The sequence below is a fragment of the Miniopterus natalensis genome, chromosome 14 (genome assembly GCF_054644295.1).
Source record: "Miniopterus natalensis isolate mMinNat1 chromosome 14, mMinNat1.hap1, whole genome shotgun sequence".
In the NCBI taxonomy this organism is placed as follows: domain Eukaryota; kingdom Metazoa; phylum Chordata; class Mammalia; order Chiroptera; family Miniopteridae; genus Miniopterus; species Miniopterus natalensis.
Genome location: NC_142094.1, coordinates 58,094,752 through 58,111,416, shown reverse-complemented (window position 1 = coordinate 58,111,416; position 16,665 = coordinate 58,094,752). Strand labels below are relative to the sequence as shown.

Sequence of the window (16,665 nt, the reverse complement as noted above, 5' to 3'; positions counted from 1 at the left end):
ACTGCCTGTGGCCCCGCAGCTCTGGGCACCTCAGCCACAGGGGTGGGGGAGCCTGGCTGGGGTGGTGCCAGGGTGGGGCGGAGCTGAAAGCCAGGCCCAGGGCCCGGACCCCGTGCTCCCAGCCACCCACTTGAGGAAGAGATTTCCCTTGGCAGCCGGTGCCCGGTCAGCGGGTGCTGCGGTCGCCTCGGGGATCTGGGAACCCGCCGGCTGGGCAGGGGAAGCCCGAGAGACGTGGTTGTCACTTCGGATGGCAGCATACCAAAGAACGCGCGAGGAAAACCCCAGCAGAAGCGGCCGCGCTTCGCGTCGGGGTGGCCCTTCGTCACCGCGGGGATGGACTCGGTAGGTCTCTCACTGCTGGAAGCGTCTGAGCCAAGACGATGACCAGTGGTCTGACAGACACGTGAGAGTTTGTTTCACTCGACCGACTCACTGGGTGACCCTGAAACCCTGGAGCCGGATGTCCCAGGATTCCAGTGCCCACAGGATGGTCTGAGAAAAGCCCGAACTTGATAGGCTCCTGTTCTAGGGGCTTTAACTCGCGCCCCAGCCGGTGTGGCTCAGTTGCACTGAGAGGTGGCTGGTTCGAGTCCGGGTCAGGCACATGCCCGGGTTTCGGGCTGGATCCCCAGCAGGGGGCGTGCAGGAGGCAGCCGATCAATGTTTCCCGCCCCCCCATCCCTTTCTCTTTCGCTAAAATTAATTTAAAAACATATATTTTTTAAAAAGCTGGCCTCCCCTTAAAAAAAAAAAAAAATTTTAACTTCCAGCCCCAGGGCAGGGGCGCGTTTCTATCAGATTTTGTGTGTGTGATGGGACTGCACACGAAAAGCTGCCAAGTGAAGCCCACGCTGCTGGTGACGCATCTGTAGAAGCATCTCCCTGAGTCTCGGGAACCCAGGGATGAGACGCACTGTGCCCCCCCACGCCCCAGCCCCAGGAGAAGGGAGGCGGGAGAGCCTGCTGAGGACAGCCTCAGCTTTCTCTGTGCCCCTCGGACATATCCTTGCCGTTGTCAGCACCCACGGTCTTGACGATGCCATGCTTGGCCCCCCCACGCCCTGTCTTCCTCTTAGCCTTCCCTAGGGCCACTGCTGCCACCAAACGGGGCCACAGCTCTTCCCCTTAGGCCCCCAGCACCTCCCAGCCTCTGCAACTCGGCTTCCTTGGCATGTCCATTTCTGACAAGTCCAGATCCTCGGAGCTTGTCCCCCGTCGCCAAACACACCTTCAGTCTTGCCCCCATTTCATACTGTTGAACTCTTGCGGCTCCTTCGAAGCCCCGTGGGGACCCCATCATGAAGGCTTTTGTAATCCTTGGTTGAAACAAAGCTTTCTTTGGGGCTCTTATAACATCTTCTGCCTATAAGGGTGCAGTGAGACCCCTCTGCCCAGGTTACAGCGGCCCAGGCATCTGTCCCGTGTCTGTACTGAAGGCCGCTCGAGGTCGTAAACAGAATCTCATGCAAATGATATCTCCACCTCCAAGCAAGGTGCTAGGATCCAGTGGAAACGTCATCAGGAATTAAAGCAACGCCTGTCACGATGCCTGAAACCCCCGCAGGTCCCCCCGGAGACTGGAACGTTCTATTACGGACACATATTACCTGCGGACCAAAGCTGCAGTGGGTTTACCAGTTACGATCATGAACAACTGCATTATTTATCCCCAGGCGTGGACTCGAAGATCCTTTAAAAATACTACCAAAGCGAGTGTCCTTTCAGTTTATGAAAAATTCATCTTTCCTTTCACGTTATGAAAAATCCATTTCAGGATGCGATGCACTCGAGAAAAATGAAGACGGTAGAAAGGCCTCGGCGAGCACCTGTGGGCCGGGCCGGCTCTGCGGGGACCTCAGCCCCCTGCTCCGGGCCTCCTCCTGCCTCTGCGGAGAAAAGAAACGGCCCCGTGAAAGTGGAAACATTGTCTCCACCTGGAGCCTCTGACGCTGTAACTGGCTACATGTTTCCAGGTCCAACCGCAGGCTGTCTGTCCTGAGAGCTACGGTGACCTTGGGCACAAATCAAACACTGAATATTTGAGGAGGCCAAACACGCACAGAGATGGCATTTCCCCCCGGCATTGAAAATGGAAAATGGTTGAAAACCAGAAAGACAGAAAACAGGCGTGTGCTCGCCCCGGGCGCAGGTCAGGAGGAAGGAAGCGCGTCAGTCCGCCGCGGGATGGGAGGCCCGGGGTGCTGGCAGCAGCTTCCCTCCCGTCCCCGCCCAACACGCAAGGCCTGTCTCCTGGTTCGCTTTTCGCTTCTTCTCAGACCAAAGCCTGGTGCCTCCCTCGGAGGCGGGAGAAGCGCCCAGATCAGTGTCTCCTCTGGGGCTGAGCCCGGGTGCCCTGAGACACGGTGGGGACAGGGGCGCTGGACTTACAGAGCTGGAGAACCACAGCCCCAAGCTGTCCTCTTGCTGCTCAGGGAGACCCGGGTCAGATATTGTCCCCAGCGGGGCAGAGTCCGATGTCCTCGCCTGGGGCTTAGTCACCGTGATGGGAGCCTTCGGAGGCTCTGCCTGCCAGTGGGGACAGGGAGAGTGACATTTGCGGGATGCGAGGCGAGGCTCCCTCGTGGCTCCTGACAGGTCCTCTCAGAAGCGAGGCCGAGCCCCGTTCTTGGAGAAGAGGCAGGGCCCACGCAAAACTCTGGGGCCAAGTTGCTGAATTCTCTGCCCCTAATGAGGGAGGCTCCCGCTGCTTTCTCCAGGCTCCGCCGCGTAAGTGGGTCAGCCACGCGGTCCCCTGGTTCACGCCCTCAGATTGCTGGCTCGCGGGATGGGCCAGCGCTAAACGTTAGGAGGCTTTTCTGGGTTCCCCGGATCTCCAGCCTGGCACGGGGCTCTGCAACCCGCCTCCCTTGGGTGGAGCTGCGGGGCGGATGCCTTCCCACGGGGGACAGCTCTCGTGGGGAACATAGGGGACAGCGAGGTGGCTCCATGAGCAGCCCAACGCCTTCAGAAGCATGGAGAGGAAACGCGAGCCCCGGAGGCGGCCAGCAGGGGCAGCTTCTGCCGTGCTCGGGGACTGGACGTGCGGCGGACCCACACCACGGAATCGGTGGCACGGCACAGACCCCAGGGAGCCTCGGGTCCTGTTGGAAAGGCAGCTGTTCCCTGAGGCGAGCAAGAAACAGAGAGTGTTGGCCAGACTCTCGCCGAGCCAAGCCGATGGGCCTTTGTCACCAGTCCCATTCTCTCTGACTCGCTCGGTCAACGTGCAAACAGCTCACGCGAATGACCAGCCCTCGGCGCCCTCCGGGCAGCCACACCGGGAGGCAGCAATGGGGTTTTCGAGTCATTTTGTCTGAGATGGAAGCCCAGGCTCACCCTCACCGCAGCCTCGGCAGGAGACGTTACCGCCCCCAACCTCCGTTTTCTCATCAGCAGAATGAGGCCCTGGTGACCCCCCGCGTGGCCGGGACAGGGTGGCGTGAACGGCGTGGGCTCTCGGAGGGGGCTGACGAAGGTTAGTTTCTGCTCTTCCCCGGCAGAGCCCACCAGCTCCGTGTGGTTGGAACACAGTGATCTTGCCCAAAGAGCTGGGGACAGAGGGGCTGGCAAGCCAACATCACTGGGAGTGGTGACAGCCACCCAGGGGAGAGCGCAGCTCCAGGGGCCCAGGGTCACGCCTGAAATTAGGGCGCATTCATCGACTCGCTCAGCGGGTATTTGGTGAGCACCGTTTTTGTGCCAACCAGCATGGCAGCTCGGGGGGTGCAAAGGTGGGTGGGACAGACACTGCCCGGCCTCATGGAAGTCACAGGTGAGGCAACGTTTGAGAAGAGGGGGCTTACCCCTTACAGGAAAGTGTTGGCTCCAGTTACTTTTATTATAATGTTACTGAAATATATTCAAACGTAAAGCGATCTAGAGGTGTGTACGTGTCTTTTGCACACCTCAGGGGATAAAGCTGCGTGTGCTTATGGGGGGATGGGCTTGGGGTTGGCCCAGGACCCTGGGCAATGAGATTAAGCACCTGGAGGGTGACAGGCAGAGCGAGGTGCTGCAGGTGGGAGGGACACAGGCTCTAAGGACCAGAAGTATTTGAAGAGGAGAACTGGATGTTAAAATGCCACCCACCCCACCTGCTCCCATTCACTCTCCACTAACAGGCCTGGGAGGCAGCCCTCGGCCTTGTTGCTGCTCCACAGAGAGACTTCCAGCCATTGTTACTTAAAAAGGAGAAAACCGGAGACACAGGGGGCCTTGGAAGGGGCCACCCACGGCCCAGCAGCAGAGCTATGCAGACGGCTGGCCAGCAGCCTCGGCCTCGGGCCTGCTGCTTTCTGTACCTTCCCTGGTTCCCGGGGGTGGAAGGGAGAGAAACCGAGTCAGTTAGCTGGACGCTAGGCCACAGACTCACCTTCTGGATAGAGAGGGACCGAGCGGCCCCTCTCTGTCCCAGGCAGCCTGCTGACGGGGTGGTGCTGGTGTGCTGTCCACCTGAGTGGCCACAGTCCAGGCCACAGACCCCTCTGGGACCGGTGCCCCTCCAGGATAAACATGAGTCCTCTTTGCTAAGAGTGAACCCCCTTGGACAAGGGCCCAGGCCGCCAGAACGCCCTCTCGTGTTCAGCACGCGTGGCTATGCGTGTATGTTCCTTAGCCAGTCCCCTCACCTTTAGCCAGAGCTGTTGTTTAAAGTGACGGGAGGGAGGGCGGGACTGGAGGGGGAGCTGTCCGCCGCCCGGTGCTGATCTGTCTGGGGCTCAATCCTGGGCGGGAGCCCAGAGCCTTCTGTCCACAGAGGACCCTGGTAAACTGCCAGGCTGGAGTGGGACAAGGGACTCAGAGAAATCGCTTTTCCTGGAGACTCTGGTCCTGGGGACACAAGACGAGCTTCCCTGCAGCCCCGAGACAGGAAAAGAGCAGAGGCCAGTCTTCCTTGGAAGTCAGTCCGAACTCAGCGAAACCTTTGTTCTCGGGCTGGTTCAGTGCCTCCCAGGCTAACCCTCGGGAAGATCAACCACACACTCCCGTCCTCCGGAGCCAGTGTGGGCCGCAAACGAAGAAGCTGCTCCCGCCACGGGCAGGTTTAATGGATGTTCAAGGCAGAGTGCGCGCCTCCCTGGCTGGCGGTGTGGGCACAGAGAGAGCTCGGGGGGAGGAAGGCCCCATGGCTGCGCCAGGCAGGCCCTCGCCAGGAGCAGCTCCTTCTGTGTGCCCAGCTGAGGGGGCCCTGAGGTGCGGGTGTGGAGGCCTGAGCTGGGGTCGGGGCGGCACTGATCTCAGACCAGCCCAGGGCTCTCTGTGAGGCCTTGGGCTCAGCTGCTGGCCCATCGCCCCTCCATCCAAGGGATGGTGATCCCCATCCTGTGGACAGTAACCTGGGAAGTGACCATGGGCTCAGCAGCTGGCGTGGTCCACAGGGAGCTCCCAGGCAGTGCTACATGCTTCACACGCTAACTGCCTGCACCACCCGCTGGCACTCGGCCCAAATCCAGTCTGGGGAGGGAGGCCCAGGATAAAAGAACATGAGTAATGTGGGTGAGTTGATCGGAAATCATTAGATGGGGGGGGCGCAGGCCTGGGCATCAGAACAGTCACAGTGATCACACGCCAGGTGCCGAGTCCCACGGGCCTGGGTCCCCGTCAGCTCCCGCACGAGCTCTGACACCCTGGGCACACTGCCTCGGCCTCTTTACAACCCCGGTCTCCTCATCTGTATAACGGGGCGACTACAGCCTCTCTCCTACAGGGATATTGTGCAGATTGAGTGAGACCAGGAGGCAGTGTCCGGATGACAGCAAGCCTTCGATGAACGTTCTCCAGCCCCGAGGAGCACGACAGGCAGACGTTGCCACAGTATGGTCCCCACTCCAGGCTCTGGTGCGTCACCATCCCCGCCAGATGGGCAGGATTCTTGAGTATTTTCACGGGGGACAAGAACAGGCATCTCCCTTCCTTGGCAGGTGTGGCCTCGCTGCCTGTGTCTGAGGCCCCGTAGGACACTGTGCTCAGTGAGGCCCCACCCAGCGGCCACCCAGGGGACCAGGACCTCTGGACTATGCGGAAGGGGCCAATCTGTGGAGTGAGAGACACTGGCTGCGTGTTTACCGACTGTCACTTAGAGGCCTTCAGCCCCTGCTCTCGTGTGTAAAATGCACGTGTATCACTCAGGTCCCTCACAAACCGGGACTCTGTCTCTCCAGACCCCGGGCAGATGGCGTTCGGGCTGCAGACAGACGGCAGCAGCTGGAACTCGGGCTGGGATGCTGAGCTTCAGCGGCCACGGGCTCTGCTGAGGTTGGCTGTGGACGGGGGAATCCGAGCAGCACTCAGGGTCAGGGGCAGACAGGGGCCTCTCCTGGCTGAGGGAATGCTCAGGGGACATCACAGCCATCCTTAACACCCCCCCCCCCCAAACCGGCAGGCTGGGGGATGCTGCTGGAGCTCAGGCTGACCGGTGATGGGAAGAGGCCACCGTAAACCGAGCCCCCACCCTCCTGCAGCTGCTGCCCTGAGCCAGCCCCTCAGTCATGTGGATGGAGAAATGGGGCTCCTTCCCCTCTCAGCAAAAAGAGCCCACCTGAGCTCCCAGGTCAGCCCGGAGAGGGACCAGCACCAGCCCTGGGAACAGGCTGGGCAGGACCTCCCTGCCCAGGTCTGGCGGGGCTGGGGCTGGGGCTGGGACAGGTGACTCTGAGGTGTGGAGGTGTGCAGGGGTGCCTCCCTTTTCTCAGGGACTTCCTTGACCTGGCTTGGACGCACAGAGGGGGCCATGGGCGGGAGGGGGGGGGCCTTCAAAGTGCCAATCGCCCGGCAAGGAGGCCCCCCGGGCTGGTTCTGTGTGCGCGCCCCGCGCGCGTGTGCATCAGTAGGGATTTCTGCGATAGAAGCAGCCAGAGTCCCCAGAGACAAGAGGAGAGGGAAGAACCAGAGGGAAGGAGAAAACTGGGGGTGGGGAGACAGATGGAGACGCGGCGGCGGGGGGGAGAGGAGAGAAGCGGCGCAGGAGAGGGGGAGAGGGGTGGAAGGGAGAGCGGAAAGGGAGTGAGCGAGCGGAGCGGGGAGGAAGGGAGCGCGGGAGCGCGAGGGCGCCGCAGGGATGGGGTGAGCGCGGGCAGGAAGCGGAGCCGGCGCGGGGCGCAGGCGCCTGGAGCCGGGATCCGAGGGCGCTGCGAGCTCGGGCTCCGCGGCGCACCGGCCGGCCCTGGAGGCGGCGGGGGGCCCGGGGCGGCCGCGCGCCCTCCGGGGAACCATGGCGGCGGGCACCGGGGGTCGCCGGGCGGGGGGCAGCGCCGCGGGGGCGCCGGGCTGCGGGCCCTGAGCGCGGGCGGCGCGCGCGCACCATGAACTCGTGGGACGCCAGCCTGGCGGGGCTGCTGGTGGGCACCATGGGCGTCTCGCTGCTGTCCAACGCGCTGGTGCTGCTCTGCCTCCTGCACAGCGCCGCCATCCGCCGCCAGGCGCCCGCGCTCTTCACCCTCAACCTCACGTGCGGCAACCTGCTGAGCACCGTGGTCAACATGCCGCTGACGCTGGCCGGCGTCGTGGCGCAGCGGCAGCCGGCCGGCGACCGCCTGTGCCGCCTGGTCGCCTTCCTGGACACCTTCCTGGCCACCAACTCCATGCTGAGCATGGCCGCGCTCAGCATTGACCGCTGGGTGGCCGTGGTCTTCCCGCTGAGCTACCGCGCCAAGATGCGCCTCCGCGACGCGGCGCTCATGGTGGCCTACACGTGGGTGCACGCGCTCGCCTTCCCCGCCGCCGCGCTCGCCCTGTCCTGGCTGGGCTTCCACCAGCTGTACGCGTCCTGCACGCTCTGCAGCCGGCGCCCCGACGAGCGCCTGCGCTTCGCCGTCTTCACGGGCGCCTTCCACGCGCTCAGCTTCCTGCTGTCCTTCGTGGTGCTCTGCTGCACCTACCTCAAGGTGCTCAAGGTGGCCCGCTTCCACTGCAAGCGCATCGATGTCATCACCATGCAGACGCTCGTCCTGCTGGTGGACATCCACCCCAGGTGAGGGCGCCGCGGGCGCGGCGCTGGGACCCGGTGGGGGAGGGGGGGGTCCGTGCCTCCCCTACACTGCACTGTGGGGCCTTGGACCGGACCCTTTCCCCTGAGCCTCCGTCCCCTCCTCGGAAACCTGCAGGGGAGGGGCCGTGCCGCCGCCTGGGGACAGGTGCGCGGAGCGTCCGCAGAGCCGGGCCCCAGGTGCGTGGGCGGGACACCGGGCGCCGCTTGAGGCACCGGGTGGAAATCACAGCAGAACTTTGTGGGACTTAGACTCGTTTTATGTTTGTGGTTTTCACGTTAAACAGCACAGGGAGGCCTTTGAAAGGGTCTGCGGGGCGCCAAGAGCACGGCCTGAGTGTTTAGGGGGCTCCGCAAGGGCTCAGACCAAACCAAGCTGCTGGTCTGCGCCCGGCGTGTCCCGGGTCGGTGCTGCCTGTCGCCTGTGCGTGCGCGTGTGTGCGCCCGAGTCCTGGGGCTGCACCCCCTCTGTGGGTCCCTGAAGGAGCATCTGAAGGGCCCCGAGGACTGGGGGGGGACCTCTTGTCCTTTCCAGACAGCACTGCCCGTGTCTCCTGGAGGCGGAGCCAGGCAGCCCTGCAGAGAGAATGCCACCTCCGAGGTCCCCAGCCACCTGCACCCTCACCTGCAGCTGCTTCTCAGGAAGGCAGCTTGGGGGTACAGGTGCAGGTTAGGCACCCCCAGAACTCCTGTCTCCGAGACACTTTGCTGAAGTGTCCTGAGCTCACCTCGGCTTTCCTTGGGAGAGGAGGAAGGGAGAGGGGGAGGGGAGAGAGGAAGAGAGGGGGGAGGGGGCGGGAGAGGGGAGGGGTGGGGGAGGGGAATGCTGGCGTGTGTCTGTGGACTCTGCTATTTTGTATCCCATTGTCCCAGGGAAGGGCGGGCTCTGCTGCCCCCGAGTCTCCATAAGGGGACTTCGGCTTCCAGAAGGCAGGACAGTGAGGCAGGCGGAGAGCACCGATGGGGGAGGCCAGGGGCAGGGAGGGAGCTCCCCGAGGTGTGGACTCCTCCACCCCCCACCCAGGGAGAAGCAAGCTCCTGGTGGAGAGGGGCAGACTGGAGGTGTCCGTCTGGGCAACGTTTCCTTCAATCCCGAGTTTTTCCTGCCTGTGAGCAATAAGAGAAAAGTTTTTGAGCTCCACTGTCTGACAAGGGCATTCTCCGGGCCCCTGTGCTCACTGTCCCCCCTCCGAGTGCCCTTCTTGGCTGCGTGCGGACAAGTTAGATGAAGGTTCATCAGACTCTTCCTCACCAAGCCACATACAGCACGTGCATGTGGATGGCCCACAGCACATGGGCTGCAGGGCATGTGAACCCCTGCACACGAATGTGTGAACTCACACTCAAGCCCGTGTGTTCACATGTCAGCTGCATGTGTGACAGACAGGTTACCATGGTGCACAGGTCACCTGGATGCACACTGACAGGAGGGCACCGCTGACTCACCACACGTGTCCGAGCGTGGTCCACCGCCATTTAGGAAGCGTTGTGCAGCCACAGTTGCAGGGCTAGTCCCCTTCTTACCATGCAGGGGCGGGGGACCTCACTTTAGAAAGTGTGTCCCCAGGACTGGGCTGGGGCTGCTGTGGGAGTTGCTGGCGATGTTTAACCCTCGGGACCTGGACCACTCACCCCAGTCTGACATTGCGGGAGGGGTTGGGCTGGGAAAGGAATCAGCTCTTATTTAGAGCAGCTCGCAATCCGTCTCTGCGCCCCTCCAGCTTCTGGAAGAAGAGGGGCTCTGGTTCCTTTTCAGCCCACTTAGGGGGTGGGGCCAGCTCCGTTCTCTACCCCACCTCCAGGCCAGACAGGCAGTGAGGGTTCCCAGGGGTCTTCTTCCAAGCCCCAGAACACATTGAGCAGCCCCTGCCCCCGGTGCCACGGGACCCCCAGGCCCACAGAGCAGCAGCACCTGCACCGGGAGAGGCAGGGCCTCTGGGATGAGGCCAGCCCTGGACTAGCTCAGACAGGTCCCACCCGGTCCCACTGGCCGAGGGCTGGCCTCAGAGCACAGACATGACCGGGCCTGTGTGGATGCTGACCCTGGGCACAGCATCCACCCCAGACACCCTTCAGGTTATTTTAAAGTGTCTGAGAAATGGACACTATCAGGGTCACAGATTGGAGGAGGGCCTGGTCCCAGGGCCACCCCTCCCCTCAATGAGTCTGGTGCTCATGTTTCAGGGGTGACCAGAATGCTCTCCTCCTCTCTTGGGTGACCGAGCCGTGGCCACTCAGGACACCTGGTTCATGTCCCAAATCTCCAGCAGTTCTCACCTCAATTACAATGAAAGTTTTGGCAGAAATATTTAATATTAAAACATAAAGTCCTGTATTGTGGAAAATATGCCCAAAACACTGTGCCTTAGGGTAACCACTGTCCTGGTTTTCCCAGGACAAGAGGGCCACAGGATGCAGGACTTTGAGTTTTAAAACCAAGACAGCCTCAGGCAAACCAAGATGAGTGGGTCACCTCGCTGCACCCAGAACTCCTACGGGGGGAACTTGTGCTTTCTCTCCACGCCCACCTGTATCCCACACACAACACCCAAGCATGGACTCTGCAGAAACCCAGAAATAAATGAACCATCGGGAGGTTTGAGACTAACCCTTGCTGTGTGACCTTAACTAAAGTCACCCTCCTGCCCCCCCACTGTATTCTTCAGACCTTCTGGGTGAGACGATGCCCTGGTGCCTCCCTATACATGGTCCCCATCACAGCGCCTAAGGTGGCACAGATTAAAGACTCAAGAAATGTGGGTTGTTATTAACATAATGAGAAATTAACTAGTAACATTGGTCATGGAATAATAAATGTTCAGCCAGCACAGAACTTGCCTGTACCGAGCCAAACTCCAGTTCCCGGCCCTCTAAATTCCAGGAAAGGCCGTGACTGTCCCCGCCAGTCCTCGCCGTGGTTGAACTCGCTGGCCTGGCCTTGGAGCCAGGTCACTGCCGCCCAGTCCCAGCTCTGCCGAGCTGTCCTCGCTTCCTGGGCAGGTCTTCCACAGCCCACAGTCTTCCTCCCTGTTCACTTTTGGGATCACGTGATTTATTTTAAAAGCAATTGGTAGAGCCCCAGCCGATGTGGCTCAGTGGTTAGGGCGTCGGCCCTTGGCCTGAAGGGTCCCAGGTTCAGTTCTGTCCAAGAGCCTGTACCTGGGTCACAGGCTCGATCCCTGGCCCCGGTCAGGGCGCAGGCCGGAGGCAGCCAATCGAGGCGTCTCTCTCGCATGGATGATTCTCTCTCTGTCTCCCTTCCACGCTCTCTGAAAAGCAATGGGGAAAATATCCTCCGGTGAAGATTAGAAAAAAAAATTAAAAAAGAAAAAAAAGAAAGAAAAAAAGCAATCGGTAGAAACACGAGCCATAGTCGGCACCGTGGGGTGGAGCACGGGCTTGCCTGTCCTCGTGGTCGTCACAGACACACAGACTTGCTGAGTCAGGGACAGATTGGTTGAGTCAGGGACACTCGCTGGTGCTCAGGCACTGCCCTGGGGCTGCAGGAGGCGATCGCAAGGACCACTGCTCTCGGCTGGCCCGAGACATCTGTTCTCAAAAGGTCCTGGGGCCGAGTGGAACCAGGAATGGGGTGTGGGCCAGAGGCGTGGGCGGCAAGCTCCCGATTCCGTCCTCAGAGCCGTGTCCCTGATTCTCGGGGAATCGGCAGTGTCCTGGCCCCGCGGGGCCTGGCCTCTGAAGGGACAGAGATGCTCCTCTCTCAGCGCCCCATACGTGGCGTCCATAGCTCCCGGGGGAAGGTGTGGAGGGCAGGGAGCCCTGTTCGCACTGCGCACAGCGTCCAGGCTGCCCAGGCAAAAGGAACAGATTTGAGTCACAGGGATGCAGGTTCAAATCCCATCTCCACTTCCCGGCTGAGCAAGTCCACTCGGCCTCACTGAGCTCGAGGTCTTCCTTGAAAACAGGGTAGGAAAACGCCACCGGCAGGGTCGGTCGTGGTAAAGACGCGAGTTAGAGACGGTGCTGGAGAGTGGGCTCGGGCCGGGGCACCCCGGTGCTCGGTGAGCCGCAAGAGGAGCAGTGAGTTTCTACTACCCGGCTCGCCTGGCACCGCGCCGACTGCCTCACGCATCAAACTCGATTAATCCGTCTGTGCTTCACGCATTCAATTCTCACTACGGCCCTTTGCGGCATTGTATTGTGGCCACCCCCGTTTTCCCGATGACAGCCCTGAGGCACAGTGACGTCACACAGCCTGCCCGAGGCCATGAGGCGACAGCCAGGACTGGACCTCAGATCTCCCTGGCTGCCCAGCCAGGTTCCTGCACCCGAGGTCGCCGCCCTGCTTATGAACGGTGACCCACCGTGACCTGGGCGGGCCAACCTGAGTCACCTTGTCCCTCTGTCCCTTGCAGTGTGCGGGAACGCTGTCTGGAGGAGCAAAAGAGGAGGCGCCAGCGAGCCACCAAGAAGATCAGCACCTTCATAGGGACCTTCCTGGTGTGCTTCGCGCCCTACGTGGTCACCAGGTGAGCCCGGCCGGGCCGGCGGGTGCTAACAGGGGGCAGGGGAGGGGTACAGGGCTTTGGGGAGCGAACAGGACCCACGAGACCTTTCCCAGTCATGGCCCCTCTTGGCCACACGTCTCTCCAGGCAGCGCGTTGGGGGTGAAGGGGAACTTGACCAGAAGGAGGGCGCATGCTCTTCCTCCGTGGCCTTGAATTCTTTCAGATTAAACCAGAACCAAATGGGCTGTAAAGGGTCTGTCCCACGTGACTCCCAGGCCTCACCCACTAGCCTTTATCCTGGGCCCACCCCAGGAGGCCCTTAAGGAAAGGAAAGAGGGAAGGACAGGGAGACACCCCCAGTGTCCACCGAGTGCATGTAGCCCAGGCCCTGGGTGCTCAGCCCAGACGGCTGGTCGATAGCAGGGGCCACGTGCCACCTGCACAGGGAACAGGGAGCACAAGCCGTGCCCAGCAGGTGGGCCCACCTGCCCTCCGCCCAAGGACTCAGCCAAGCGCTGCACTGTCCTCAGCTCCTCCGAGAGCACAAAGTGCCCACTTTCCTTGCTTTGTGCCCACGTCCCACCGGAGCCAGCACGCTGCCGTCTCTGAGTGACTGAGAGCAGGTTGTTGGGTGCCACTTAAACCCCTCATCGAGCTGTTGGCAGGGGGCCGGCACACCCCACACGGCACGAGGGCCGTCTCTCCAGGCAGCCCCTCCAGACCCTATAAAAGCAGCTCTGCGTAGAGTCTGGGTTAGCGTCGGGACCAGGGGCACACAGCTGGCAGGACTGGGACCTCAGGAGGGGAGGGGGCTTCTGCCGTGACATGTGCCACCCCTTTGAGTCGATTGGGAAGATCAGCCTGGCTGGGAGGGGACTCCCTTCTTTTTGTTCCCAGTGTATCCCCATCTGCCTGACGACACTCTCAGGTGGGGAAGCATCGTTCTTGGGTCCAGAAACACTCAAACCCTCAAAGAGATTCTCAAGCGTCCCTTATTGTGAGAGACCCTGAAATCTTTATAACCGCACCTGTCACTTGTCAGACACCTGTGATGCGCCAAGGTAGCAGAGCACACCTGACTGCGCTTAGCCTGGCCCTCCTGCAAGGCAAGGACCAGCACCCTCACCTTCCCGAGGTCCAGAGGGTCACTCCCGGGGACTCTGACTGCGCTGCTGCCAGGGGCCACCGAGCCCCAGCCCTGGGGGAGGCCTTCCTGGCCAGCAGCCTCTGTCCTGATGCGAGACCTACTTCGAGCTCTGCAGAATGTTTGCAAAAGTATCCCCAGCCCTCCTTCCTGGGGGGCCTCCTCTGGGGGGCAGAGCTGGGACGGGAAGCGAGGAGTCAGTGTTCCCCACTCGCGATGCTCATAGAGATCTGCTGGAACCCCGTACTTTTCCCACCAAACCTCCAGGCCTGAGGAAGGAGTAGGAGCCCGGGTCACACAGCAGATCCACAGTGAGTGGGAGCCAGTGGCCAGGACAAGATTAGCTATTAGCCCGTTTCTCAGATAAGCTTGGGTTCCAGAGCCAGACAGACCTGGGCTCCAGGCCCATCTGGACAACTTGCGACTCGCGTGACCTTGGGCCAATGGCTTAACCTCCTCGGGTGTCTGCTTCCTCACGTGTGATGTGGAGATCGTCCTGTCTCCCAGGGGTCCGGGAGATCGCACGTGGGAAGCGGGCAGTTAGCACCTAGAATAAAGCACGTGCCTGGTGGGGGTTGGCTGTTGTTATTGTTACTGTTGTAAATTACTGTGTTGTTGCTGGCACGTGGGGAGGCTGTCTGGGAGAAGCTGAGGCCGGGCCGGGAGGCCGTGCGGGCTGGGGTCTCAGTGACCGCCCCGTCTCCCCGCAGGCTGGTGGAGCTGTCCTCCGCGGTGCCCATCGGCTCCCACTGGGGCGTGCTGTGCAAGTGCTTGGCCTACGGCAAGGCCGCGTCCGACCCCTTCGTGTACTCCCTGCTGCGTCACCAGTACCGCAGGAGCTGCAAGGAGATGCTGAGCCGGGTCTTCAGCAGGGGCGCCTTCCGCTCCCCGGGCCTTGCGGGCGACTCGCACGGCCAGAACATCCTGCCCGTCTCCGAGTGAGGGACGCGCCTGCTGGACACGGAATGAGCGGCCGGTGAGAAGGCGGGGCGGGCCAGGGCTGCTGGGCGACACCCCCGGCCGCCGCCCATCGGGCCAGCCCAGCGACCCCCGTTTCCTGGCTCGTGGGGGCTCTGAGGGCTGCTGCCTGCTGCTCCGGGGCAGCGGTCGGGCTGTCCTTGGGCATCACCGAAGGATGGCCGTGGGCTGTGCTCAGCCTTGCTTTCCGAGAAGCTCCTTTGAGCTCCTGGGCTCAACAGAAGCTCCTAGAGGCGACCCTCAGTCCAGTCACGATCAAGGACACGCAGGGCTGGTGGCAGGTGGGGAAGCATGGCGCCCACCTGCTTCCTACCCACTGGACGGTGGGCTCCACACTGCAGAGGAGCCGTGGTCTCCACGGGACATCGGTCATGCTGGTGGCAGGTGGGAAAGCATGGTGTCCACCTGCTTCCTGGGCACTGGACGGTGGGCTCCACACCGCAGAGGAGCCGTGGTCTCCACGGGACGTTGGTCACGCTGGGAGCGTGGGTGATCGTGGCCACGCTGCCCCACGTGTGGCCTGGCTGCTCTTCTCCATGTGACAGTGGCAGCTGCTTAACCCGAATAGTATCCAGCGAGTACTAACTAACTGTGCTCAGCCGGGACTCGGGGGCCTGTGCCCGGGGGAAAATGTTGAACACCTAGTGGCTCCCCAGTTGCTGCCAACCAATCTTAGAAACGCTTGTATTGGATTCGACTTTTGTCTTTCCCACCCCCCCCAAAGCTAATATTTGCGTGTGTAGACAATCCAAGCACAAAAATGGTTTAAACAGGCAGGGGATACATATAATACTGTTCTCTGGAGTCTGACCCTGAAGCCACCTTCTAGCTACGAGCCGTAGTATTGGAGCCAAGGAGAGTCAGGGCGAAGGTCCCCCACCCCGATCTGTGACCCGAATTCGCAGGAAGCTCTTACCTTGTCTCGCACATCTTGTCTGGCACGTCCTTCGAGATGGCCAGACAAGACTGACCCGGGCAGGGCGTTAGCCTTGGTTTCAGAGCGTGGGGTTGGGCCCATTATCCTAATTCCTGTGCATCTATCGACAGAAAGCGGAGGCTGTCCGAGGAGCAAGCAAGTGCCCTGGGCTAATGACTGGAGAGTGCGGTTTTATTGAGAACTGTAGCTGTAATACGTGTGCCAGCCCATTAGCAGCCCCATCTGGATTCAGTAAAAACCCAGGTGTGGACCATGCTTTCTGCCCATTCCGTCTTTGTTCACTGTTTCTAGTTCGCGTGTGACTGCCAAGAGCGGCTATTTGTCGGTCCTCGGAGCGATTCCTGCAGGTAGAAAGGACGGGAGAGGCAGGGGGTCCCTTCTCTCCTGCCAGCTCCACACGGCCTGACTTAGGGGGCACGGAGGGACGGCTGCGGTCCACCCGGGACCCACCCCGAGGAGCCTGTGGGTTTCCACGGCCAGGTGGCCCCAGCATTGAGAGAAAGGGAAGGGCTGTGCGTGTCTGTCTGAAAAGATGTCTCATTAAACTTAGCTTCTCATTTAGAAAACAAATAACTGAGACTGGCCTGGTCTCGTCTAGTTTCAAGGTTTCCATGGAGACTGGGAGAGAGGCAGATGTAGCCTCCAAGGCCTCCACCCCTTCCCGTCGCAGTCGGAGGTGCGCTCGCCCGGCCTGGAGGAGCCCCCGGAGCGCGTCCCTCCCGATCCCGTGTCAGGGACGTGGCCTTGTAGCTTGAAATCAGCCATGATGGGAATGTTTATGCTGGGAACCCAGCAGAGGCTACGAGTGAGGCCTTTTCTCCATGGAGAGCTGGTTGGTGGCCATCTACCAGCACAGCACTGCCCAGGCAGGACTCCATGTGTTATTGAAGCAAAACGGCTCTGACTCAGCCCACACGGCCGCTCGAGCCTGAATCACAGCAGACGTTCGTTTCTGTGGCGGTTTCCTGGTGACCGGCAGCTGCCCCCTCTCTATCGTCGGAGCCCCAGAAGTGCCAGGGAGTCTGAGGACAAGCGTGGAGCCAGGACAATACGCATGGACTCTCAGAGCTGGGCAAAAGGCGAGTCGTGGCCCAGCGGCCGAGGTCAGGAGACGGTCAAGTTCAAGCAGAAAAATGTGTTTTTGATCAGT

At 61.2% G+C, this 16,665-nt stretch overlaps 1 protein-coding gene across 1 annotated transcript; it reads left to right on the top strand.

The window, feature by feature from the left end:
• Positions 1-7,304: 7,304 nt before the first annotated feature.
• GPR26 (G protein-coupled receptor 26) lies at positions 7,305-14,542 on the top strand. Its single transcript, XM_016207115.2, has 3 exons — positions 7,305-7,972; positions 12,364-12,477; positions 14,311-14,542. Exons 1-3 carry the CDS (start codon positions 7,305-7,307, stop codon positions 14,540-14,542), a joined length of 1,014 nt encoding a protein of 337 aa, XP_016062601.1.
• Positions 14,543-16,665: the final 2,123 nt, after the last annotated feature.